Raw genomic sequence first — 27,613 nt, forward strand, 5'->3', positions numbered from 1 at the left:
TTTTGTAAAGACATTTTTTAACAATTATATTTTTTAAATTATTTATTTTATAAATTTATTCCATAAAATAAGTATACATATTTAATATCAGGGAATTTATATAAAACTAGTAAATAGAAAATGAGAACAGAGTATTCTCTGTTTAGGATAGTCTCCATCTAAGGTGGCTCAGCCTGTTCTAAGATGGAGATTTTTTATCTTTCAAACCGTAAGTAGTTCTATGCTGATATAACAATAACAAAAAAAACTAAAACTCCTCAAATATAAATGCCTAGCTAATCAAATGTAAGAAATAAATAATCATTTTTATACAAATATAATGTCTATATATATGCCAAGAACACGCGATACTTAGATATAAATAATATAGTATAATATACAATAAAAAACAAATATAAAGTAATGAAATACATGAAAAATACGTTCATTAATCTACATATATTTTTTGAAAAAATCTCTCGCTACACTATTTATGTGTGCCGTTATTTGTATTTCAAAATTTGTTTTACATTTTGAGTCTTTTATGTTTGGCATTAAATCATTTAGTATTTTTGGAGCAATTCTATTATGTTGCTTTTTACCAAATGCGGTTGATACAAATGGGACAATACAGTTAATTTTTGTTGCTAAACGAGTGTTTATATTTTGTTGGATTCTTTTGACCTCACTTAAGTTATCATAAAATTTAAGTCATACGCACCTCACAAACAATTATCTTTCATCTAATATCTGAAACTCAGCAAACAGATCTTCCGTTAGATATCTCAAGGGTTTTTTGAGAATGATCTTTATAATTCATTTTTGTATTTTTTTTACTGGTTCAAGGATTAAACGAGAGCAACCTCCCCAAGCTAAATTGCAATATGATAGTTTGCTTTGGCAAAAAACAAAGTAAATTTGTCTCATAAGTTGAGCTTTCAAAATATTTCTTAGGCTTTTATAAATGTATGCTGATTTCCGTATTTGCTTGGGTATTTCTATAATTTGATCTTTCCAGCTTAGTTTAGAATCTATTATGACCCTTAAGTATTTTATTGAATTTACTTGTTCTAAATTTTCACATTTGCACAAAGTATTTGGTATGCACGAGTGGATCTTGAGTGAAAATTTTTATAAAAACAATAAATACATTTCTCCACGTGATCCATAATGATTTTTAAAATATAATTTATAATGATATTTCGCTATTGCGGAGTTAAAATGGAATCAAGCGGGCCATGTTTCTCGGACGTTGAACGGTAGATGGACAAAAAAAAGATGGACTGGAGGCCAAAAACAGGACGCAGTAGGGAGGCCCCAGACCAGATGGTCCGACGACACCAGAAGAGTTGCAGGACCAAAGTGAGACAGCTGACAAAGAATCGTGGAAGCCTAAACTGGAGGCCTCTGTTCAACAATGGACCCAAGAAAAAGACTGAGTTAGTAAGTAAATATAAGTTTTGCCCGAAATTTATTGTAAATTACGGTATTGCCTCTTTTTATAACTTAAATGTGTTGTTTTACGAAAACATAGCTTGTTTGGCGTATTATTTTTCTACTTCACTGACCAAATAACCCACAAAAGTTTACGGAAAAAGCCTAAATCACGTACTAAGGCTTATTCAGAAATTTATAACAAAGCATTAGTACTTTGGAAATATTTTCCCATTCCGTTTTATGAAACAAGCAAAAGATATCCGAGTTTTCCTAGATTTGCATCGCATTGCGGACTTTTCCCAAGATAACATTATTTTTTCAACTTTAATCTACTTACACATTTACTGATGTACCATAAAAGCTTTATATATAAGGTCCTAACGTAAGTTGTGTCCATTAAAAAAAAAACATATTTTTTACTTTTTTAGCTCGTATTATTTATACGTTTTTGATATTTTTTTAACCTGTATTGGGTGTGCATATTTTGTTAATTTAAAAAAAACTTTTTTATTCTTGTAATTTTTAACATTTGCACTCTCGTACTAGTTCAGTTTGTATATATACATGCATGTAATTTTTTTAAACTTTTATATTTTTAAATTTTTCTTTCTTAGATTGTATAATGTACATATCATTTTGAATTTATTTCCATAGGTAGTATTATTTTTTTTGTTTATTTATTTATTTAAGCGCCTTTTAGACTTTTACATGTTTTACATACATATAAACAAATAAAGACAGACATTTATTTTACAAAGAAGTAGCAAAAAACATATGAATGATTTTTAGAAGAAAAAGAAAAATATCAAAAATATCATCTTTACATATTGGTATAAAAGTGGAAAGAACAGAAGTGCATTTTTAAATATGAAGACAGAAATGCATTTTACACAAAGAAAGGAGCAAAAATAAAAATGAATTAAGAAGAGAATGAAAACTTAAAATTAAAAAAATCATTACATGTTAGTTGAAAATATATGAGGATACATAATAATACATACATGTATTGCAGTGGAAAACAGGAGATATTTTTAAAAGTATAAGTTGTATTGAAATAATCTTAAAATTAGAAGAAGTTAGAAAAATATTTATTTAGAATACATATATAAGTCAATAAACGGAAAACAATTGAAATCAACATAGTATTATTTAGGTATTGCAATTTGAAGATAGTAAATTGATACACTGCATTTTAAAATTCAAAAGTGTTATATTAAATATATCTACGTCATTTGCGTATTCATTTGCAAATGTGTGAATTCTACTTATTGGCGAGTGTGCACTGTAGTTTGTTGTGGATACATTTACATAGAATACTTTATTAAATCGGGTAACATAACATAATCGGTATTATGTTTATTTTGTATTTTTAAAATATTTTTTCACACCCTTTTAATTTGTAGTGTATCATAATTTTTATTCTGCTTTTGTAAATAATATTATAGTTAAAAAAAAAAACAAAATGTAAAAAAATATGCGTCATAAAACTTTGCAGTTCTACAAAATGTGTTTGCATTTATGTCACACACATAATTTTATTTTATTACAAACCTACCGAATGAATTGTCAAGTAGACAAAAGTGAGCATTTTTTACGCCTTTTTTTGTTAAAATAAAATAATATATGTTACGTAAAAACGAATACAAAATCTTATTTATTTACAAACATATGTTTATTGTACATTATTTGAGACATAAGTCCCAACTCCATGGGACTAAAAGTCCTGTGTTGAGATGGGACGAACAATTAGTTGACACAGACACATAAGTATATAACTGTAAGTATAGGATCAGAAACATAAATAATAAAAAAAAAGTTTATATTGCACATTAATGTGGTAAACAGTAAACCTAAACATTCAAAAAATCATCAAGGATTTTTGTACTCAAATCCCTCCCACTAAGGAAAATCCAGTTCTTAACTCCTTTCTTAATAATAGTTTTAGTCCTTGACAGCTTAATACGCTCTTTCAAAATATTGAATACTCTCAATGCGATAAATAAAAGATGCCTATAAGTTATAGTCGTATGGGTTTTGGGTATGACATAATTTGTGCAAATTTAACTTTAAGATGATGACCTTAACCATTTAGTTTTGCTTTTGGCGCTAATTTTTTAATTTGAAAAAAAATGGACACAACTTATAGCTAACACCAATACCAATATAAGGATCATACTGGTAAACTTAAGTTTCAGGAAGAAAAAAGCTCCTAAATAATCAACAGAAAAACTATTTGTCTCGAATACAAATGTAATAAAAGTATCCTAATAAAATATACAAATACAGATATACATCATATGGGAAAAAATAATTTTTTTTTGATATTTCGAATAAACGTTGAAATTGATCATAAAAGCGAACATGGAAGTCAAGGAAATTTAACAAATGAATGAGTTTAAAAAATGTAGATGTTGAAACGTGGGCAGAATGATGAATGTTACATAGTGTGTAAAGTGCCCAATCAACTTGTCAATGACAGGTTTTAGGCTCTGTATATGCGTATATTTCCACATTCTCTAATAATTTCTTCAACTTGGTTAAAAAACAATTTTGGTGATATTTTTTGAGGTATTTTATTTTTATTTATTAATTTCATATTTAAATAGGTCACATGAACATTTTCTTATGTATGCTCTAAAATACTTCATTTGTAAATTGTTTCAAGTCTTTATATGGCTAAGTATGTCTTAACTTTGGTTAGAATCGAATTAATAATACGAAACGTAACGAAAATAGCGCTTTTTAAGTTATCCATAGTATTTTATTTTTTATCTTTATTTTTCAATTCTGTTCAATTTTTTTGTTGTAAAACCAGTCTGCAAATGGTAATATTAGTAGAAAGAGCAATGTTTTTACTCAATTTTATCTCTTCGGATATAAACATCTTTCATTTTACTGAAAAAATGTTCAAACAGGATGGATTTCGTGTATTCTAATTATTGGATATTTTCATTTTACCATTTTTTGCATTCAAGTCGTATAGTTTTATGTTTTTATGTTTCATTGGAATATTTTGAATTGTCATATACCTTATGTTCAAATATGATCCGGGTTTTGAAACAAAAACTTTTGTTTAATTATTCATCAATATTTATTTGATCTTGTACAAAGTTTTTATCATTAGAGGCTATACACATATGCCAACAATTTTTCCGATCTGTATGGCACTTCTAGAAAGCTGTTTTCGGAATGGTTTTCAGATCCCCGGATGAATTTTCTTTTATCACCTCAATTGAGTCAAAATATTTTCCGCAAAGAGGTAATTTTAGTTCAGGGAACAGGGAAAAATCGCACTGAGCCAAAGCAGGTGAATACAGTGCATGAAGAACGACTTTCACGTTGATCGCATACAAGGAAAAATGTGTGAGACGGCGTATTATCGTAATAAAAAACTATGAACGTTTCAGACGAATATTCTCCTTTAAATACATCAATATGCCTAAATAGTATATCTTATTGACCGTTTGGCATGTTGAAGGGAACTTCGACTGTACAACGTAATGATTATGGAAGAAAACAGTCAACACCACCTTGATTATTAAGTGACTTACGTGTTTTTTCGGTTTTGACTCATTTGGTAAGCGACACTTGTCATATTCATATTTCATCGAAAAAGGAACCTACTTTTATGCTGATATAGAAAAAAGTGTAAAAATGTTTTTATTGGAGAACCGTAGAACAGAGTTGGACCTTATATGTATTTTTAAAGTACTGAACTCAAAAAGTGATGTCGCTTCTTTGTTACGAACAATCTCCTTTCATGTCCCCTCCCGTGTCACTAGAAACAATATTTTTTGCATGTTAAATCTTCCAAATCTAACTATGGTTTTAATTACCTAAGAATATGTACACTAGTAAACTCTTCCAGTGACTAGGAGTTTCTTGGGCTGGAGCATCTTGCGTTTCTCAGATCTCTTGCTTGTGTCAAGGAGAGTGTGGGGGATTCCATGACTAAACTGAGCTACTTTGAGACTATTCCTCCATACTTTTGTTCCAATTAACTGTTTATATTTTCTGTTTTTAGCTTAAGTGCTACTTTTTATATTTATAAATATTTTTTTGTTCAATTAACATGTATGTAAGCTGTGCAAATTGGCTAAGGCCGTTATTAAATAAATATACTATGACGAGCTTTTTGTGTAAACGCTGATAGTACAGACCACGTGGTACTAGCTATCGCGCCCGCCGTGCCTCTAGCGGCTGAAATGAAAACAACCGGTCACGTGGTAGACAGACTGACCGTCACTGTGGTCATAATGAGATTACACAACATTGCAGTAACACCGTTGAAGTACTAAAGTTTTACATTAAAATTTCAAGTGTGACAAACGCCTAGTAAACACGTTTATCTATCTCAGTTCTAACAACTTTAAGTAGAAAAAAATAAATCCCATAACTGAGGTTCTTTTGAATTGCAAGTTCCGAGTCATATTTAATTTTTTTTAATTATTTATTTCTTAAGTTGGCTTATATTCAATTAACATAAAATTTACATGTGACACACTCATTATAATAAAATAAATAAAAACTACTTTGTTTTTTTTTTTACCTACCGGTTTCAAAGCTATACAAGTATTGTTATCAATTTATCAAATAAACTTTATTTCTTTAAATTCACTCTTATCTAGTTTTAAAGAGCGTTTGTATCTCACATTGCGATTCCCATTATCATAAGACAACAATACTATATTTATTAAACATTGATAAAATAAAATATTATAGAATTAATCAGTTGATAAAGAAGCTTATATAGCTTTGAAACCAATCAGTAGCAAAAAACTGGTTTAATACAAAGTTAAACTGTGTCTGTTGGATTTGTTCCGATGTTTCGGCTACCATTGCCGGAGCCATCTTCGAGGTAAACGAGTGTTTTGTAAAAAAAAATATATGTTTTAGTAGTAGTAATTTGTACCGTATTGCAGTGAGCAGTAGGTACAGTAGTAGAATATATTGATAACAGTGACTGTAAAAACTTTTGTACCTATTTAATTCGAAGTTGTTTTTATTTATTTTATTATTTAGCCTGTATTAAAATTACTAAATATCCAAATATTTACACTCACTTCAATAACATATCTATCATCTTACAGTAAACATAACATTTATTTTTAAGTATGATAGTACATACAATGTATTAAATAAATAAATTAAACGATTACATTACTAACATTGGAATCCGAGAACGGACGCACCAGTCATATAACAAGGGTTTTGAGCGTGCGGCGCGCGGCGGTGGACTTGGCTCGGACGCGCACTGCGGATTCCCCAAAAGAGCCTGCCTCTTAAGGCCGTCGATGAAGATCTTTTGGCTTTATTAAGGTCTCCTAAAAGCTTTGAGCGGCTATGGAAAAAACATAAGTTTTAAATTGAATTGAAATTGAATTTCAGATGAAATCCCAAGAGGAACAAACAATTGGAAACACTTAAATTAACCAACAATATTTTGAGTTTGTCCAAATTTTTGTAGATAAGGACTGGATTCAACTCCACGGGGAGCTGATAATATTAACATATTACAACAGAGATGAAGAACATTTGAGAGAAGGTAATATAGAAGTCTAGGCATCCACAGGGCTTATGACATGTCAATGGCTGGTTTAAGTTGCCACTTTACACACTGTGTAACATTCACCATTTCGCCCGTATTTGAACATCTATATTCCTTCAATTCTTTCATCTGTTGATGTTTGTGAAGTTAAAGAGCTGAAACCTTTATTTATGCGGGTGAGATTCATCTAATTGAATTATTTCACCTACATACTAGGCAACGCCTGAAAATGTTATTTTTTCAATTTCTATACTTCTTGTTTCTATTTCTTTTATACTTTCTTTCTAAAATTTGGACAAACTCAAAATATTGTTAATAAATCCACCTGGTCCATGAAGAAGTACAGAAATTGAAAAAATAACATTTTTAGGCGTTGCCTAGTATGTTGGTGAAATAATTCAATTAGATGAATCTCACCAGCATAAATAAAGGTTTCAGCTCTTTAACTTCACAAACATCAACAGATGAAAGAATTGAAGGAAAAAAAATGTTCAAATATGGGAAGAATGGTGAATGTTACACAGTGTGTAAAGTGGCCACTTAAACCAGCCATTGACAGGTCATACGCCCTGTAGATGCCTAGACTTCTATATTACCTTCTCTCAAATGTTCTTCATCTCTGTTGTAATATGTTCACTTAAATTGACGTTTTTAAAATCCTTATTTTTGTGTATGTAAATTAATTTAAGGTTTTTTTTTTCTTTTTGTTTTTTTTTTGTTTTTATTTTCTCTTTTCTTTACTTAAAAAAAAATGTAGTTTCTTATTTATAGCTCAATTTTATTTCTTCAACTCAATTTTTATTCTTATCTTTCACTAAACTTAATATTTATTATTACTTAAATTGATTTTACACACTTATTTGATATGATTTATGAAAGATGGTGGAGTTCTATTGTTGAGGAAATATATAAAGAATGTTAGTAATGCTTACTTAAAAAAAGTATGTTTTTTATGTATCCTTGTTGAACTTCCAAATAATTAAAAATAAAAAAAATATATAAAATACATAACAATTGTCACAAAAATATAATAAAGTTTTTGCTAGCAAATGTCAAATTTAAGGTGATTCTGAACGAAAACATGAAACTAATTATTCATAGATAGCGCTTTTATCAAATGATACTTATAAATAAGTTATTTTTTGTGTTATACACCATTTTGTGAAAAGGGCCTAAATTATTGTTATGGTATTTGTTACAATCAAGATAGTGTAAATTTTCCGTAAACCAAGTTTTGTAATTTTTTCATTGAAAATAAACGTAAAAATGTCATTTTTCAATAAAAAATGAAAATTAGTTTCATATTTTCGTTTAGAATGACGTTAAATTATTACGCAACTCTTAATGTTTTATAGTAAAGCATTAGACGGATAATATATTTTAATTGTAAATGTACAATAAAATATACTGTAAATTGTATTGCCTGACAAAGCTATAAATGTAATCCTTTTGCAATCACGAACACAAGGGTTCGAAAATTCGCGATTTTATAATACATTTACGACAATAATTTCGAAAGCTGTAAATTATTTCAAATAGTTCATGTACTTTTTACCTAATATAAAATTAATGGGCCGAATAAATTAATTAAATACTGCCTAAATCTAATTCCACTGTAAGCATTTTTTTTTTCCTAATAGGATTCATTTTGTATTTAAAAACATTTTAATTTTAAACAACTGAAATCCCACCAAACTACTTTAATGGCTTGCTGATGGAGATTTAATTTAATACACACTTACTTACTGTATGATAATATGACCTAAAATTGATAATGAATGAGTAAATTATGAATACATTTTCAAAGAAACGCTGAGTTTATCAGTAGACATTTTTTCATAATACAGATTTAAATATGTACTGGTAAATATGTACTTTGCTAGTATTAATATGGCTCTATATGGCAAACTGAAATGAGTTTTAAGAATAAACTTCATTTTAATTTCCTGATAGCAACTTTTCTTTGCGTCCTTGTAGCTTCATACAAAAGTTTTATAAAGATTTAGGATTTTTGTCAGAAAGCAATTCTGGGCAAAAAATAAACTCGGGCCTCGTAAATATGGTGTTGTAGTATCTTCTTTTTCAATACTTAATGACTTAGTCTAATGTTACATATTCCTCTTTACACTCTTAGGATAAATTTAATTTCAAATTTCAAGACGGGGAAAAAACACTTTAAGAGTAAAAATACCGAGGAAACACTTAATAAATTCCTATGAGGTTTCCCAGTTCCGTGAATATTTTATTAAACACACAAAGTATTAAATATATAAATTCAAATTATTTTTTAATTCGTCTAATGAAGCGTCGGACGGATTTGTACCGTGTTGCAGTCTACTATCTACAGCTTGTGAATTTGAAATCCACGGCGCTTCATTCTTTGAAAATTATTTTAAACGCATCTTATCATCTTGGTTTATATTGTCGGGATGTTTGTTAATCTCGGTCGCCTCTTTTACCAATTAAGTTAAGTGAATCTTCGGTCTCCCAGAGATTATTGGTTTTGGCCGAATACCACACACAAACGAGGCATAAGTTTTCTTTTTAGCCGTAAAAGTAACGTAAAAAAAGTTGTATTCGCTGCTTCATGTAAATCAAATTTTTGTTTTTTTTATATTGATGTGATAAATATTAATTTTAACAATGTTTTTTTTGTTGAAAATTATGATTCAAATATATTTCTCTGTGTGTAGTTGGATAAATAATAGAGTTCTAGGTGTTAAATAAAGGAAAATCTTTGACAAGTGCTTTCGACTAGATAGCTGGTAAAAAGTATAAGTCTTGAATATTTATTACCTTAAGAGAAATAAACATTTATCATAGCTGTAAGACGAAAAACAACGACCACATCTGACAAAAGCCCTGCAGATAATTTACCAAACACTCAGTAAAAGAGGCAATGAAATTAGTAAAGTTAAGTACAATTGAAATCGCGATGTATACAATTGAAAAAGTAACTCTTATAATAAATTTTATATTTGAAGCACTAATTTTTTGGTTGTTTATATATTATAATAACATAAATATTATAATAACATAAATAAAACAACTGCTTTTCAAATCATTATTTTTTTTTACTAACCGATTTCAAAGCTATAGAAGCTTCTTTATCAAGGTATATTTAAGGAAACAATTATTATTTTCAATTATGGTTTTTGTATAATAGTGCTCTTTTGCGTACTTGCACTTTTCTCGCACTTAGTTAAGAATACCTTGATAAAGAAGCTTGTATAGCTTTAAAACCGGTCAGTATAAAAAATAAATAAAAAGTGTTTAAACACAAAGCTGTTTTATTTATTTTATTTAGTAAGTTACTCGTTTATTTACAAAAAAACAATGCTTTTTGTAGGAGTGAAACTATTATGCGATACGAAGACTCACGGTCTTTGAAATGTTTTTTTCGGATATGTGAAGGGAGTACTTAGCTGTAGCTATTCGACCATTGTATCAATATTAAAATTAAGGTATATAAAATATATTGTTTTAAGTAAAATAGGGTAGTGGAGAAAAAATAAAAGAAACAAATATTTTTTTTATTTTACATTATAAATAAGCAAGTTTTTATTTTGATATATACAATAGTTCATTGAAAATTGAGATGAGATTATATAACATTTCTTATCGTTTGCACATGTTTACAGGTCAAATGCCATAACACTGATATATATTTACTGTCTAAAGTGATACTGATTTTGCTATTTATATTAATTTATAGATCAAAACACAAATAAATTGCATAAACAAAAATATTATTGTGATATGATAATAATGCATTTAAAAAACAGTCTTAAAATTTATGAAAAAGTAAAATAAAACACCCTATTTTGACAGAAACAGAACAGCTATTACGCAAATAGTTATTTACCAAAGTAAGAAAAAAACATTTTTTGAACGTTTTTTAAATAAATTAATTTTTATGCAGCTGTTGAATTGAACTTGTCTATGAAATAAAACAATGGGGGTCGATGTCAATTTAAAAATAAAAAAAACTTTTTTTTTATTTGTTGTCGAAAAAGCGAAAGAATTCATTGTTACGGCAGAAAATGGCTGAAATTTACTTTCCTGTAAAAGAGCAATTTATGACATTGGCCCTTTGTGATCCAAGTTACATTATTATTAATTTCTTTTGGTGGCTTTTTGTAAGTTTTTTTTTCAATTAACAGAAAAGATTGATAAATTACAATGAAGATTTATTTAGATTTACGAACATTACATTAAATTATTGTGTTCTCACCGGGAATTACACCCCATCAAAAAATCGTCATATCTATATATAAATAGTCAATCGTCATAGCCGTTATGAAAGTTGCGATCATAATAAAGTGTGGGGCGTTCTTAAAACATTCTACACTACAAACTAAAAACTTTTTCTTTCCTTTCTCGAACAAATTATCCACAGAAATATAAAAAAAATTGAAAATGATTGCTTCAAATAATAAAATGGAATGTACAACCAATCAAAAGACAGATTCATCGTATAAAGTTTTAAATGTATCCTTTTGATTTTCAGACTCTTGACTTGGAGCTAAAGTGACACTCGGGAAAAGCTTGTGCTAATCAGTGACATTAAAAAGTGGGAGCGACTTACTACTATCATATTGGATAAACATGATCATGACATGATCTTCAGTATCTGCAGCTGACAAAAGGGAAAACTGGAGAAGCATAGCTAAAAGAGTCGGAGCTGTTAATGATAATCAAAATCCTTAGTAATGAGTAAACGACAGAAGAAAAAAACAAAGACAATCCACAATAAATTTTAAATTAAATTGATTTTGCTATTTTTTTCAGGAATTGTATAAGTCAACTAATCGGTTGAGACTCATGTAACCAGACGCGTGTGCCTTCGTCTCCGAAGTCTGATACAGTGTGATCCTTTCCATTCAGAATCCACTTAGTTGTGAGCAGTCCTTCTACGCCAACTGGGCCTCTTGCGTGAATCCTGGCAGTTGATATTCCAACTTCAGCTCCGAGGCCAAAGCGGAAACCATCTGCAAATCTCGAACTTGCGTTGTGGAAGACACAGGCGCTGTCCACGTGCTTCTGGAAATGAGCCGCTTCAGCGTCTAAAAATTTAAAAAAAGGAAAATAAATTTGGCGGTTCAAAATAAAAAAAAATTGAAAAACCATTATTCAGTTTCCGACAAAACTTATTTTTCAACTACGCACATGCAGTAAAATTACTCGATATAAATGATTTAAGCAGAAAATACTTAGAATTTCAGCACAAAAATAGAGTGATAAACTTTCAGACAAGTGTATTTAACAATCTAATTTAAAAAAAGATAATAAGAAACTTCAGCACTACGGGAAATTGGATACAAACATGTTTTCTTACGCGGGACGAAAATTTGAATATTAAATTGTACGTCAAAGTTTCTAAAATTTGCATGGATTTAAAAAAAAAATCAAACTACTTTAAACGACGTCGCTAGTTCATATGAATCAACCAATGATAAGAGGTTTGTGAAATATTTCCTGTTTAGGGTAAGCCAATGAACCAATCGGCAGAACTGACCAAGAAGAAGCGAAAGAAAACTTGAGACGTCACACGCGGAGTAATTTCAGAAATACAAAACTTTAAAAAATCATAGCGCTAACAACACAATACTTAAAAATTTTAAGAAAAATTTTTTTTTGGCTTAGTTCAATAGTCTCTTTAGTTAACAAATAAAAAAAACAATGAACTTCGTCATCGAGTAAAATATATTATAACTATGACTAACCATCTTCCGTTACGATAACATCAGTGTGGCTACTCCCAAACTTATGTATGTGATCCATCGCATCATCAGTATTTTTCACAACTTCAATACAGCATTCCAATGATCCATATTCATGTTTCATGCTCTTCGCTAAAGGTGGTCCAAATGTCAGTAGTTCAGTCAAATTTGGCCCGGCATTTATCTTCACATTTTCGTTTTTCAGTAAATTGCAGACATCTTTGAAGAAAGTTCCCTGGGTAACCAGGTCTTCGTGGATAAGTAATGTTTCCATGGCATTGCAAGCAGCGGGGTAATCGCATTTAGCGTCTCTTATTATCTTTAAAGCTTTTTGTAAGTCAGCTTCTTTGTCTATATAAACATGACAGATTCCTTCAGAATGTCCTAATACGGGTATGTGCTGCGATTGTTTCTGGATATTGCGTACTAGGTCTGAAGATCCTCTAGGAATAATGAGATCAATATGTTTTTCTAAACAAAGTAGATCACTGATTTCTTCACGAGTAGAGATTAGAGAAATAGCATTTGAACAGCCAACATATGACAACGCTTCTTTGACAACTTCCATGAGTGCTTTGTTTGAGTTTGCTGCTTCTTTTCCTCCCTTAAGTAGAAGTCCATTACCAGAAGCCATTGCTAGAGCGGCAACTTGAGGAAGAGAATCTGGTCTTGACTCGAAAATTACAAGTAATACTCCTATTGGTACAGTCACTTGGGTAAGATCTAATCCTTCCGCTAACTTTGTTCTCCTGAGAACTCTTCCAACATTTTGGTGACTACTGTCTGCGATTTGCTTTAGTCCGTGAGCGAGACTTTTCAGCTTTGAAGGAGAAAGTGCTAATCTCGACATAAGTGGTGCAGCTAAGCTGTTATTTTTAGCAGCTTCCAAGTCTTCTGCGTTAGCTTTGAGAATAAATTCTTGTCTAGAAATTAAAAGGTCGGCAAGTTTATTCACAGCCTGGGCTCTTTCGTCTGGAGAAAGAGCTTGTAAGAGGCGGCTTCCTTGACGAGCTGCAACGGAAAAAAATAATGTCACGCTTTCATTTTTTAACAAATTTTTATTAAAATTAACTATTTTATTTTACAGAATGTAACCAATCTTATGTGAAGAGCTAATTTAAAAAAGTTAAGATAAAATTTTGAGCATTTGTAATAAAAATAAAACTATGTTTTTTTTAATATCTCGTTATTATATACTTACGTTTTGAAATATATTAAATAATATGCTTATTTTAAAAAACGTGAAAATATCAACTAATGTAATACTTTATGTAGGACCTATTTATGTGTTTAGGGTAAAGTTTAACGTATAAAATAAATACTACCATTAACTTGTTTTTACAACAAAAACTTCATACCTACGTACTATGTGTGTTCAATGTAAACATGGTAAGCATTTTAAGCTCATTGTATTGCCATAAAATAACCCCTAAACCAAAAAACAAAATGATATATATAAGAATAATAATTGTTGTAGGTTGGTTGGAAGAAATTGCCATTTGGCAATAAGCCCGCCAATGTACAAATAACATTATGTACAAAAAGTTAAATAAATAAATAATAACACATATTAAATATAATAGAAAAATAAAGACAATTTTGCTTAAAAGTAATCAAAACGTAAATATTTTATACCTAATGTGAAAAATTATTGATTTATTTTGTTCATTAAAGCCCAAGAGGTATATAAAAAAAACATATAAAACATGCTTCCGTAGTTAAAAATAAAATGCAAAACGTATACATTTGTATATTTATAGCAAGTTTTTTGATATTTAACCATGTAAAATAAATTTCGAAAATTGATACCATTTTCAGCAAGAGTTTCCACTGGAGCTGATCCTCCCTCCACATTAGTGAAGAATGTTCCAACCTTCCTTCCGCTGATGATAGTCTTGATTGCCTTCTCCTGCATACCATTGCAGATCACCACACTAACTCCTCTATTTAGTGCCCAGGTGGCTGCATTCACTTTGGAATCCATTCCACCAGTTCCCACCTTAAAAATATTTCACAAACCTCATTAATTGCAATCTTCGTTAGTAAGATTTAAACTATACGTGATATTTTAAAAGTATATTTATTTATGCTTTTCGTTCAACCTGCTATAAATACTTTATCAATTTACAAATATTTCGTTTTATAAATGTATCATCGTATAAATATAATATATATATACATTTAAATACACAAATAAATAAATATATATATATCACTCTTCGTAGATCTCTTCGCTATTAATACTGTGTGGGATAAGAGGATGGATTGGAATGGGTTGGTTAAAAGTCAAGTAAATCATGTTTTTTAATATATTGGATACCATTATTTAATTAAACTTGTTTGTCTTTGTTACATATTTTTTTTTGTTTAGTTTCTTGTACCTACGTTTCTTCATGTAACTTTTTATATTGTCTTCGGTCGTATGTAGGGTTCATAGTCCATAATTGATGACACACACGTGCTAAAACGTTTTACTTGAAATAGTGTGACGAAGAAAGCAATGCCATCATTTTCTATAGAATCTAATATCACATTTAATGAAACTCTATCATTATTGCACATGAAATCGGGAGCATCGTTCTGCAGTACATTCATATCGTCCCTACTGTGTAAAAGTTAACTAAAAAGGAACGTTGCCTGTAAAGAAATTACAGGGCGTGGTAACGACAGTCAGTGAGCCCAACAAGTTCAGTTCAGTCAGTCAGTCAGTCCAGTTCGACGAAGTCACTCAATTCCAGCATGTAGTTTAAGTGCAGTCTCTTCAACCTATCATTGCCACTACGCTCACGCTACACAACCAAGTAATGTATCTTATTCGCCATGTAATAAATACGCATTAAACAGCAACCTCGTGTCTTCTCTGTCAATCTCCAACTGGGGTAGGAACTTCAACCCCCAGCGACTAAATCCTACCCGTATATATAATAAACTAACAGATCCGACAGACGTTGTCCTACCAGAACGTTGGTTTGCCTGCTTTTACCCTGAAAAAATATATTTCATCGACAAGCATGTACTTAGGTACTTGTTAATGATTGAATTCCAAAACTGAAAATTATTAATATTCTAATATTGAATTTAAGTAGGTACCTAGGTACTTGTTTATGGATGAATTCCAAAACATAAAATAATTCATTTTCAAATATAGAATTATTTTTGCAAATGTGTAATTCGGCTCTTCTCACCAACAGGGGTGCACTTTATTCATGAATGCGATTTTCAAAAATGTATTGAATGTCAGTTAATATTATTTATGTATTACCAAAAATCCTGTAAAAAGAAATAAATAGGAAGAAATTATAAGGAATGTAAGGAAATAATCTGATTGGGAGACATAAAAAGCGAATATTGTTTGTAAACACTCAAAAATTTTTTTTTTTAAACACAAAAAAACAACATCTTTCTGTTTTTTTTTGTGAATGCATTCTAGTTGAATACAACCCTGGTAGGTCAATAAAAAAAAGATTTATGCTTCTAACTTCAAAAAAATAAAATACTAGAGCTTTATTCTGTCACAATTTCGTTTAGTAAATTCGTTCGTTCGTCATACATGCATCTCATTCTTACACAATCAAAATCGTATTTCGCTCTTGTTTCATCTCATACAATACGAATGAATTTACGAAACGAATTAGTTACAGAATAAAGCCACTAATACCGTTCCGAAGCGCTCGCATGCATCCGCACGGCAAGCCAAACGCCCCATCCACACGTTTGCCCCTGTCGACGATTGGCAAGCGTGTGGAACCACCCTTAAAAATAAGAGTGAGGCGCATGCTCTAATAATTGTGGTTTGAAAGATATATTTTTATTTGTGTAATTGTGAGTGAAGGTTAGTATTTAGATATAAAAAAAACAATTCAACAAACCAGCTAAAGAATTGCAAACTTGAAACACGGTTTTATTAGTAAGTGAATTAGTATGAACCTTTTTGAAATTTTACACCGTTATTGGCAAATAACGAAATACCAAAACATAAAATACAGAATTAAAAATAATAAATGAATTGAAAGAATAAAAAAATATCCTAAAATATTTTTTATTAAAATATTTTTATGAGAAGTAAATTAAAACATTAAAAATGTTTCTATTACAATTTTTGTTTGACTTATACCCGTATGCAGAGACAAACCTTAAGATGAGGAAAGTACATTCTATTGTCTTCACCTTTGGGTTATTCTCTGCATTTGAAATTAGAATGTACTTTCTTCACCTTAAGTTTTGTCTCTGCATACGGGTATTAATCTACATTATTTTACGAAGTAGGTAGTAGTTATAAATGAACTTTTATACATTTAACTAAAACATTTTCATGGTAAATTAAATTTTTGCTACTAAAACACTGCTCCCAATGTCAGATTATTGGTTTATAAAATTGAGTTATTTAAAAACAATGAAATTTCAGATAACAATGTTAGAGTGTTCTTGATTTTTTTCAAGACCAAACCTGTATTTCAATATCTAAAAGACTTACTTTGGATTTATTTCCAAATTCAATGTTGTTCAGATCATTAGAAGTGTATGTGTGCATCATTCTTGCTCCATCCATCCACGGGGGCTTGTTGTAGATTCCATCAACGTCTGACATTAGAATCAGCAGATCAGCTTGAATTTCCGCAGACAACATGGCAGACAAACTGTCATTGTCTTTTATGATAATCCCCTGCAAATAATAATATTTAAACATAGTTCGTCAAATTAAACACGAGCGCAATAAATTGCACTGCGAGAAAAAAAGAATGATCTTTTTAATGCAATATGGCATTGATTACAACGTATTATTATATGGTCTAGGGCAGAGGTGGGCAAACTGCGGCTCGCGAGCCACATGCGGGTCTTTAGCCACTTGACCGTGGCTCACACAGTGCGAGTTTAACTTTTGATCAATTTTGTCTACCAGTTCTAAAGAAGGACTTACAGGATTATTGCCACTGAAAGTTCCAACACGTGGCAAGAAAATTGCAAATGCTGTGCATACAAAAAATGCATGGGAAAACATGCAATTAAACTCGATATAATTGTTTCAATGATGCAAATGGGGTAAAATGATTTTTTTTAATGATTTGAATTAAAAAATCAATCACTAGATACTTTTTTACCATGGTATCATTCATCAAGAACCGCATTGTGCGCGGACATTTCCAGAAGAAATGTTTAATTATCAATATTGTCATCACAATTTTAGCTAAAGCTTTTTATCATCGCTAATTCAAAGAATTTATAGTTAAAATGGAAAGCGAATACGCATATTTTCTGCTGCTAATGCACATACTTTATTATTAAGGTATGTTGCCATTACAGGAAAAACAGTTTAAAACATTACGGAATTTGGCTCTCAAGGAATATCTTAATTGTTTAACTGATAATCTTTGGCTCTTTTGACTGATGAGTTTGCCGAACACTGGTCTAGGCTGTGGCTCAAACTTTGAGGTAGGGCGGTCAAAATAGGTGGGAGGAGGGCTTTCACAGAAAATGGTGGGTGATGGGGTAAAACGGGGGTCGATTCGGATTCAGGAAATCATTTTACATAAGAATCAATAGAAATGGTGTCAGGGCCGTTTTTTATGCAGATTTTACTTACTCTTCTATTGCTGGATCCAGCTACTTCTGTCTCGTCCGTGATATGCATTGGAGGACTAACAGCATCATTCGTATTGACAATTGGCACAATATTCAACGAAATCAACTCTGATAAGGTAGAAAATAGATTTTTTCTAGTGTGCTCATTGTAGAAGTCTGGTTTTGTTACTAAAACCTGAAAAAAAACTTGTTATAGGCGCGTTTTGAGAGTTTTAACATAGATTGCTAGAAATATATGTCAGCGTAATAAATAAGTTCAAAAGTTTTTTAATTGTTAACAGACTATTTAACTAAGCCAAAAATAGCATTTATAACTTTTAAAATTTGCTTTTTTATAACTCAATTTTTTTTTATTTCTCCACGCGTGGCGTCATAAGTTCTCTTCAGTGAGTTGTCCTAATTGATGAGTTGGCTTTCCGAGTACCGGAAACCTATCACAACAGTCTATCATCGGTTAATTTAGAAGAATTTTTCATGTCATTTAAAGAAGTTAAATTTTATTTTTTTCCATTCTATTTGGAGAAACTTCGCCTTAGAATTAAATACTTTAATTTTTACCTCGCTTAAAAAAAGGTTTTCGTATCAAGTTTCCCGTAGCACTGAACTTCTTCCTCATTTAACGGTTTAACCAGAATTAAATAAGAGTCCAAAGGGATGAAGCATAAAGTTCTGTATATTACTTTAAAAAAATTATCCTTTCCAGCGAAAAATACAAACCTGAGCAATTTTGACTCCATATTGAGCAAACATAGCGTCGTACAGTGACATGAGACCCGATTGACCAACAGCAGCGGCAGCTCTTGGTTCCAGTATACTAAAAGCATCCTGAAATAAAAAAATAAATAAATATAATTTAATGAAGGTAGGCCTGTATGGAATGAAACAGTGGTCTTCAAAATTAATGAGTCAATTATCTAAATATCTGAATATTTTTACCTCTCTAGAATGATCCTTTGGCATGAGGGTTTCCCTCATAGACAGTGACATGAGTAGTTCTTGGGATAACTTTTGCTTTCCAAAAGCAACAGCTCCACTTGTCACCATGATGCATTCTCTTCCTTCGTTTTGACACTCAGCCACCTGGATATTCAAAATCAAGTTTTAGTAAAACATTTAAGATTCAGATGTTTCATGTCCACGGTACGCAATATATTTATACGTTTATTTTTTATTTTTTTGGAAAAGAAAAAAATTAGTACACCATCATAATTATCATTATCGTCATCATTATCATCATATTTTTTTCAATTGCATCTAATTGTGCATAGCAGGGAAGTGTGGTGAGGTTTTCGATCAGGGAAGCAGTTACTTGATACAATATACATGAGTAAAACATTTACCTACTACCAACCCAGTAATTCGAGTAAGTGCTTTCAAATTATCTAAAAAGCAATTTTATGCCATAATTTGAGCGTGAAAGGTTTTTAGTCATAGTTGATTATTATAATACTATCGTGTCAACTGATTTAAGTGTAAAATTTGTTATAAAATCCTTACAATAAATACAAAATAAACAAGTATTGGTTAGTAAGAATTGCTTCCACAGACATACTAAAAATCAAAAATTTGCGCATGCGTGGACTTCTAAGTTCAGTACTGGGGAATCAAAAGACTAACGCAGATCTATATTCCAAAATTAGATGGAGTACAAGTGTATTTTACTTCAGTCCGCGCATAACTGCGCACTCAGCAGGTTGTGGTAGGCTTGCCGTTAATTTTAGAATTTATTATTGAATGAATACTGAACCTATCTCAGATTGCTTCGATTAAAAAACAAACTAATAATAAATAACAAAATTCTGGTTACTAAAAAGATAGGTTACTTTTGGCTGATTTTATTAAATAAAATGAAAATTAGATACTAAATTCTTAGAAGCCAAATTTTAAGGAAAGCATTGGTTCCATCCAACCTATGGATGGACCGCGCATGGTGCATCGGGAATTGAATTGGTGACTATGAAATTGATATTTAAAAACTACCCTGTCAGAAATCGCACCCAGGACATGGTAGACAAAAAAAAAATGTTAGCCATTAAAAACCATTTCAACGAGATAAAATTTTTCAAAGGTTAAATCCATGATTTGTCTACTGGAAAAATTATAAGTATTGTCGCGACATACCTGTTCAACAATAGAAGCCAATCTTCCCAGAGCCAGGCCATTATAGTCTTCCCTGGTGATAACAGCGCTGCCAAGTTTGATCACCAACCTCTTGGCATATTTCAACTGAGACCTCTCTCCAAAAGATGATTGTCTCTGCAAATTACGATCATCGGCTCTATCATCCTGAAAAAAACAAATTGACCGGTATTAAGAAATTAATTAAATACATGTGTGCGTAAGAAAGAGAGTGGAAAAAAACCAATCAGTTACAGAGGTAAAGTAATCAGTCTTAGGCCTAATTACAGTGGTGAATTACATCACAGAGCACCCTGGCTTGAGAAAAATCACATTTTAATTTTTGCGTTCTCACCGGAAATCGAACCCGGAACCTTCGTGGGTCAAGCGTCTTGACCACTACACCACAGAGGCCGCCAAGGCTCTTCCATCTGTTGACTTTTGTGAAGTAAAAGAGCTGAAACCTTTATCACGTGGGTGACAGTGTGTAAAGTGGCCACTTAAACCAGCCAATGACAGGTCATAAGCCTGGTAAATGCCTAGACTTCCATATTCCCTTCTCAAAAATGTTTTCCCTCTCTGTTAAAATAAACTCAAATATGAATAACTCCCTAGGGAGGAAATCCAGCCAGTCTGCAAGCATTTGGACATACTCAAACATTGTTGAAAAAATGTTTGTTATTATTGCCACTGCGATAAAATTATTTTCTGTATTTTATTTATATCTACTTATAATATTATCCTTATCAATGTTTAAGATTCCAGACCAAGTTTACAGATAGTTATTACAACGTAATAAGTTTATTAGACTTCAAACTATGGATAAGAAGCAGGAAACACAACTATATAATAGATAAGCATAAGTATGTTTGGATTGTCTGCAATTTATTATCAACATAAGTTTGTTTTGTTAAGTACATTAAACAGTCAGTAAAACGGATAAAATTATTTATTTCTTGTCTCGATTGGCCAATATTTATCTCGAGGTTAATAAACAATGACAATAATAATTATCCATCAAAATAATTGAACGGTTTGTCAACTCAAAATCGTTTGTGATTGGTCACAGGCTAAGCCATGATAGATAAATTATTAGAATAAATAGAAGTAAGAAAAAATGAAAAGTATGATCACTGAGAATGAAAATATATTTACGGTGAATGAAAATACTGAAAAATATATTGAAATGAGGGTAAGTGGCGGAGACAGATTGACCGGTGCCTAAAATTCAACTTTGGTAAATAAATGTTCTTGGCAGGATACGAAATAAGGCGTTCACTGTTGTGCCTACCCTTAAGTATTTAATTGGAAAAACAAGGGTTAAAGTAGGCTGAATGCTGTCAAAATGCGATCTCTGCATTTTAACATGCATTGACGGTCATGCTTGGGACCAACAGATTGCAACAAAAAACTTTAATAAAAAATACCCTGAAAGTTCGTGTCAGTATGAACTCCCTCGACATGTAAGAAAAACATAATGTTATGACTACAAAATAAATTTATTCAAGAGTTTACTTATGCATGCATACAAAAATTATTCAATACGTCCCATGATAACAAACTCAATTTCTAGAGTTACTAGAAATTCCACCCTGATGCTGCAAAAGCAATCGAAAATTTACACAACTTTCGGTAAAAGAGGATTGGTCTACTTCACCATTATTGTGTACAATCTACTTTCATTGTTCATAAGGACAATTAGTAAATCCTATCACTATTAAAATTACTATGAAGAAATAAATAATGAGATAGATTGATGGGTGGATCCGGTCAAATAGGTAAAAACATGTTTTTATTTATAGTGTTTTTGTTTGAGTTGTACGTATTTTTATTATGTTGTTTATGCATTTGAGATATTGATTGACGTATGATTATTGAGGCGTGTTTCAAAATTACTTAAAATTTTCGCATCGAGACGGGGCAACCTAGTAACGGAACATTTTTATTAATTAAAAAAAGTAATACATAAATTGTAAAATGACAAATAACTAAAAAATAAAAAATACTTGGAAGGGATGAGTTCACATTGGTCCATTTTTTAAGACTGATAAAAGGTTTTCGAGGATTCAGCCATTTTAGAGTGTATAAATTTTTCAGTGAGTCAGTACAGCTTCCAGAACAAACTTGTCTCTGGTTATGCTGATTGCAAGAGCAGTCAGGCAGCTGAACATTTATACCTTAATAATGTCGACCCATTGCTCAAGGGTTCCTGGTTTGATATTTTGTCCCAATATATCGCCTTAAATGTTTTTTGATTTGTAATGTTATTCTGGTAAAAACATATTTATTTGAATTTAACTTAAATTAATTTGAATCTCTCATGCTAACGCATGTTGAAATAATGTACGATAGGTCCAAAAATGTCGAGATCTGTACATTATGTAAGGCAGAGATAAGCATTATGGACAAAATCATGAATGGAGTTTTGCGTTGGTTTGGACGAGTTGTGGAAATAGGCGGTTAAATAAAAGCTGAAAATATATGCGCTTTTATGCATAAAACGGAAAGGCCGAAAAAGATATGGCATGACTAAATCATACAAATACCTGAAGATGGACATTGGACAGTCGGAATAATCCGCACGCGTGCATGAGAACATGCATAAATAACAGTAACTTACAAATGTGTAAATATGTTTTCCTTATACAGGTTGTTTGAGAGAGAGTAGAACAAAACAAATTTGCCCAAATGGCTCGCCTCATATGTCACGATTTTTTTATTACGATTATTAAAATGTTTTTATAGTCAAATTCTCAGATTTTAATCTTTGCACTTTAATTGAAAAAAATTCTAAGGCTTGCATCAGCTTTAAATAAATTTTGTTTGTCTTAGAAGTGTTGTGCCGTTGTACTAGTGCAAAAATTTGGCGCAGATAATCATTTGAAAGAAAATATTATATAACAGAGTACTAAAAAATGACACAAAAAATATAAACATGAATTTGATTTATGAACTACCTGCATCTAATAAATAATTGTTGATTGTAAATTTTTACAAATAAATTTCAATGTTCACGGAAACAGAGAGAGAGAGAAGAAAGTAGAGTTGGAGCTATACAATGTCTTCTCCCTTTAATGTACTTTTTATTTAATATTTAAATTTTTACTTTTTTAGAATTCAATTATTTTTCCCCTCTCCTCCTGCATTCATAATAAATTAGTTTGAAATCTGTAATTGGTCTTACTTTTTTTTATTGTTCTTTTGTACCTTGCTTTATATTAATATTGTATGATTTCTTTATTAAATAAATAAACTCCCTCGTTATTTGTATAGTTAAGCCTACCTAACTATATTTTGAGTTTGTCTAAATTTTTGTTGACAAGGACTGGATTCAACTCCCTGGTAAGCTGTTACCATTACATGGTGAATGTTACATAGTGTGTTAAGTGGCCACTTAAACCAGCCAATGACAGGTCATAAGCCTTGTAGATGCCTAGACTTCTATATTACCTTCTCTAACATTTTTACCATACCTAACTTAGTTCGAAGAAACAATTCTATTTGATAATTTTTCTCTTCTTTTACTATATGTATTTTTTTTAAATAACTATTAACACCAAATTTTCATTCTCGCATAACGGTAACGGTAAATTAAAATTAAAGTAAATTAAAAAAGTTGTAGTCAATTCGCGTTTTTTATTATTGGCGGATGACTTGAAGCTATTTTTGAGGGCTAAAACTTTGAATGATTTTCTTACTCTCCAGGCGGATATAATAAACGTATCTAAATGGGGAAGACGAAATAAATTATTGTTTAAAAATTCAAAATGCTCAGTTATGTCTTTCACCAGGGCCCACAAAACGATTTTTTCCGCTAGAGAATAAATGGCCAGAATCTTATGCGGACTTCGAAGGTTAAAGATCTGGGCATCACTTTTGTGAGTTTCCTGACATTTCATGATCAGATCGAAACCGTTTGTGGTAGTTCGTTGAAGATGTTTGGATTCGTCTTGCGTACTGCCAGGGTTTTTGGTAATACACGAGCACTGAGAATTCTTTATAACTCGTTGGTGCGCAGTAGACTCCAAAGTGGCTCGATAATTTGGGGACCGTGTGAGTTGAAGTACTCTCTTATGGTGGAGAGAGTTAAGAAGAAATTTCTTCGGTTTCTCTACATGAGGGAGTGCAGATATTATCCATGGCTTTATCCCACTGAGTTCCGCTATGGTATGCTCAGTTACAGCAGTTTGAAGACCAGAAGGAATGTGTACTTAACTACGCACTTCTTTCGATTGTTGCGCGGTATTATTGGCAACCCTGAAACTATGCAGAGCATTAGCTTTTATGTTCCGGATTATTACCTTAGACAGCGTCAGCATAGATTGTTTCACATTTCAATATACAGGACCAACCTGCCAATGGTTTTGCCTGTTGGAAGGGCTATCTCTATGTTGAATAATATTACTTTCGGCGCTGACATATTTCACATCTCTGAGGGAGTTTTTCTTTACAAGATTTTCTTACTCTTTAACATATTATTCTCTGGATATTATTTTATTTATTTTATAAATTTATTGCAAAAAATTAGTATACATACTTTAACTGGAAATCTATATAAAACTAATTAATGTAAAATGAAAACGGAATGTTTTCTGTTTATTATAGTCTTCATGTAACATGGCTCAGCCTGTTCTAAGATGGAGATTTTTTTATATTTAGAGCATAAGTAGTCCTATACTAATAAAACAATAACATAAAAAAGAAATATTAAAACTCCTTAATTATAAATGCCTAGCTTATCAAATATGAGAAATTTAAAATCGTTTTTATAAAATTATAAATAAAAAATACATGTTACTTAACTCTTGTGTGGCTGTGATGTCACAATAGTCGACATAGGACACAAGACTTGATATATCTCTCTTATTTTTTAAAATGATAAATTCGTATTTTTTGTAATCTCCAAATGGACATTTTCACACCGGATTTGGAAAGTAAATTTTGTACAACTATGCTGGATGTTAATACAAAAAATATTTATCCTCGCTACGCGAAAAAAGAGTGTCGGCTTATTCAGCAACACATATGTATAAGAAAGAGCACGAAGATAGAACTCATCACAAGGAAGACAGAAACGCTGTTCTATGGCAGGTGTTAGTGTGAAAGAGACAAAAACAAAAGTAAGTAAAGTGTAAAATAGATTCAGATTTCAGCCGGTTGATAACAGTGATGGGAAACGCACGCGCGTAATCTGAGCGGCGTATTTATGATTATTAATTTATTTTACTATAACAGGGCTAAATTATATGTTTATTTGCACAAATAATGGAAAAGGGATTATTAAACAGTGTGTCTCCATGTTTTTTTTTTCAATTTTTGATTTTTAAATTATTCCGTCTTTTACTAGTGGTAACACGATGTTACATCACCGCGCGCAAAGGGATTATTTATCACAGTCTTTTAAGAGTTGAACATAAATAAAATGGTATAATATATAATAAAAAACAATATAAAGCAATGAAATACATTTAAATATAAATAATGTGTACCAATTATATAAAGTACTACGTGTTTTGATTTACATATATTTAAAAAAAAAATCGCTCTCTCTATCTCTCACTATTTATATGTGCAGTTTATATTTTGTTGGATTCTTTAAACCTAACTTAATTTATCATAAAATTTAAGTAGTAGGCACCTCACAAACAATTGTCTTACATCCAATATCTTTAACTCAGTAAATAGATCTTCCGTTGGAAACCTCAAATATATGTATACTTATGTGCTATTTTTATATATACCTATTTTTTCCTTATTATTTTAATTATTTCTATATGTATATTCTATAAGATATTCCACTTTGCAATGTTTATATCTATGTATAAATAAATCAAGTTGAAATTGAAAATTGAAATTAAAATAATACCAAGGTAAAAAAAAATATTTGGAGCTGATTGTAATAATAAATTTGTGACATTTGGGGACGGGTCACTAAAGCAAATTAGTTCTAAATGGCCACAACCATTGTTTTTGGCTCTACTCTCTTCCAGTATGTATAAAAGTAGGCTTTGAGAGCTGTATTTACTTTGAGCATCAAAAAACGATTTGAGTTCTTATTTTCATAGAAATGTTAGATATAGAAGTACATATCCTAGAATGGCCAAATAATGTACTTTTAACAAAAGGCAAACGACTTCTAAACTACGGGTTACGTCATTTGGGAGTCTGTCTATGTTGAGTAATACATAAAAAAGAGTGTTAAACTTTTCAAAGGTCGGAAAGGTCTGGCATACTGTTTCCTTTAGATTATTGAAAATAACCCAAATATATTCTCTTTTGCCGCACAGCGAATCCCAAAATAGATTGAATTTGTTATACTTTGGCATTTTCGGGTTATTTAAAGGTAATAGATTAAACAGATCCTGGGGAACGCGATAAGGTGAGCATTAATCATTTATACCGAAGTTATTCCTGAAGAGGACTTTCTGCTTCCGAGGCTATACGGACGAACGTAGTTTCCAGGAATCCTACAAAATGTCCCATTTCCGGTTGAAAGAAGCTTGCCGGAACTCAGCACTTCCGTTGTCAGGCGACAAACTTGTTGACCAAACATTTTAATCCCAAATTGTTTAAATATATTACAGACACTGTACAACTGAGGTGAGCAGTAAAGATAATCAAAATCCCTTCAATAAACAAATTAACTGTTCAAAAGCTCCACTTTAATAAATAATCGGTTGATTTTCTTCATAGGATTAATATTTTTTTACACACATCCGTCGAATAAGTGCTCTTTCCGAAGACTGACATTTTGAATCTTCGACACATATAACTAACACAAATATTTATAATCCAAAACAGATAATTTTATCATTTGGTTTAAGTTATTAAAGTCTCACGTCACCTACTGAGATAGCATTGTCTGTTATAGTGACCTCTTGTGTATCAATAATAATCGTTCATTTAAAATATTATTTTGCTTATTAGTTTATGACGTTGGATAACAATTCAGAAATTGAAAAAATTATGTAATTTTATACTGATTTGCTGTAATGTATTATACAAATAAAAGACGAGTGATACTTTAATCCACGAATTTGGAATAGGATAGATAATTCATATAAATTTGAATTATCTATCCTTACCTCTGTTTTGTATAAATACATTGAACTCTTTAATAAAGATACCAGTCTTGAAGATGTCAAGAAAACGATGAAACCGGTCACTGGATATTCCAAATTTGTGGATTAAAGTATCACTCGCCTTTTATTTATATAATAAATTACAA

General features: G+C 30.9%; 1 protein-coding gene across 2 annotated transcripts; it reads right to left on the bottom strand.

Annotated features, from left to right (window-relative positions):
- Positions 1 to 10,522: 10,522 nt before the first annotated feature.
- P5CS (Delta[1]-pyrroline-5-carboxylate synthase) lies at positions 10,523 to 27,131 on the bottom strand. 2 transcript variants are annotated; one of them, XM_088232970.1, is made up of 9 exons: positions 26,786 to 27,131; positions 20,389 to 20,553; positions 19,204 to 19,347; positions 18,985 to 19,092; positions 18,269 to 18,442; positions 17,162 to 17,350; positions 14,497 to 14,686; positions 12,691 to 13,698; positions 10,523 to 12,030 (listed from the first exon to the last, which is right to left on the bottom strand). In XM_088232970.1, the coding sequence occupies exons 1-9, from the start codon at positions 26,936 to 26,938 to the stop codon at positions 11,768 to 11,770; spliced, it is 2,394 nt and encodes a 797-aa protein (XP_088089096.1). In that variant the 5' UTR covers positions 26,939 to 27,131; the 3' UTR covers positions 10,523 to 11,767. The 2 variants fall into 2 exon arrangements, with proteins under 2 accessions (XP_088089096.1, XP_088089097.1); XM_088232971.1 differs by lacking the exons at positions 18,269 to 18,442; positions 18,985 to 19,092; positions 19,204 to 19,347; positions 20,389 to 20,553; positions 26,786 to 27,131 and having other exon boundaries at positions 14,497 to 14,637; positions 17,186 to 17,241.
- Between the last annotated feature and the right edge of the window lie 482 nt (positions 27,132 to 27,613).

Source organism: Micrasema longulum, unplaced genomic scaffold, assembly GCF_059751315.1.
Source record: "Micrasema longulum isolate JH-2025_06_02 unplaced genomic scaffold, ASM5975131v1 h1tg001047l, whole genome shotgun sequence".
Taxonomy (NCBI): Eukaryota; Metazoa; Arthropoda; class Insecta; order Trichoptera; family Brachycentridae; genus Micrasema; species Micrasema longulum.

Excerpts from the sequence above, each read along its gene's own strand:
- P5CS (XM_088232970.1), bottom strand. The coding sequence starts at position 26,938 with ATGTTTGGTCAACAAGTTTGTCGCCTGACAACGGAAGTGCTGAGTTCC. Across the intron at positions 20,554-26,785 it reads CCTCTTCAGGAATAACTTCG|GATGATAGAGCCGATGATCG; the intron begins GTATAAATGATT and ends TGTTTTTTTCAG. Across the intron at positions 13,699-14,496 it reads GGAAACTCTTGCTGAAAATG|CTCGTCAAGGAAGCCGCCTC; the intron begins GTATCAATTTTC and ends TTTCCGTTGCAG.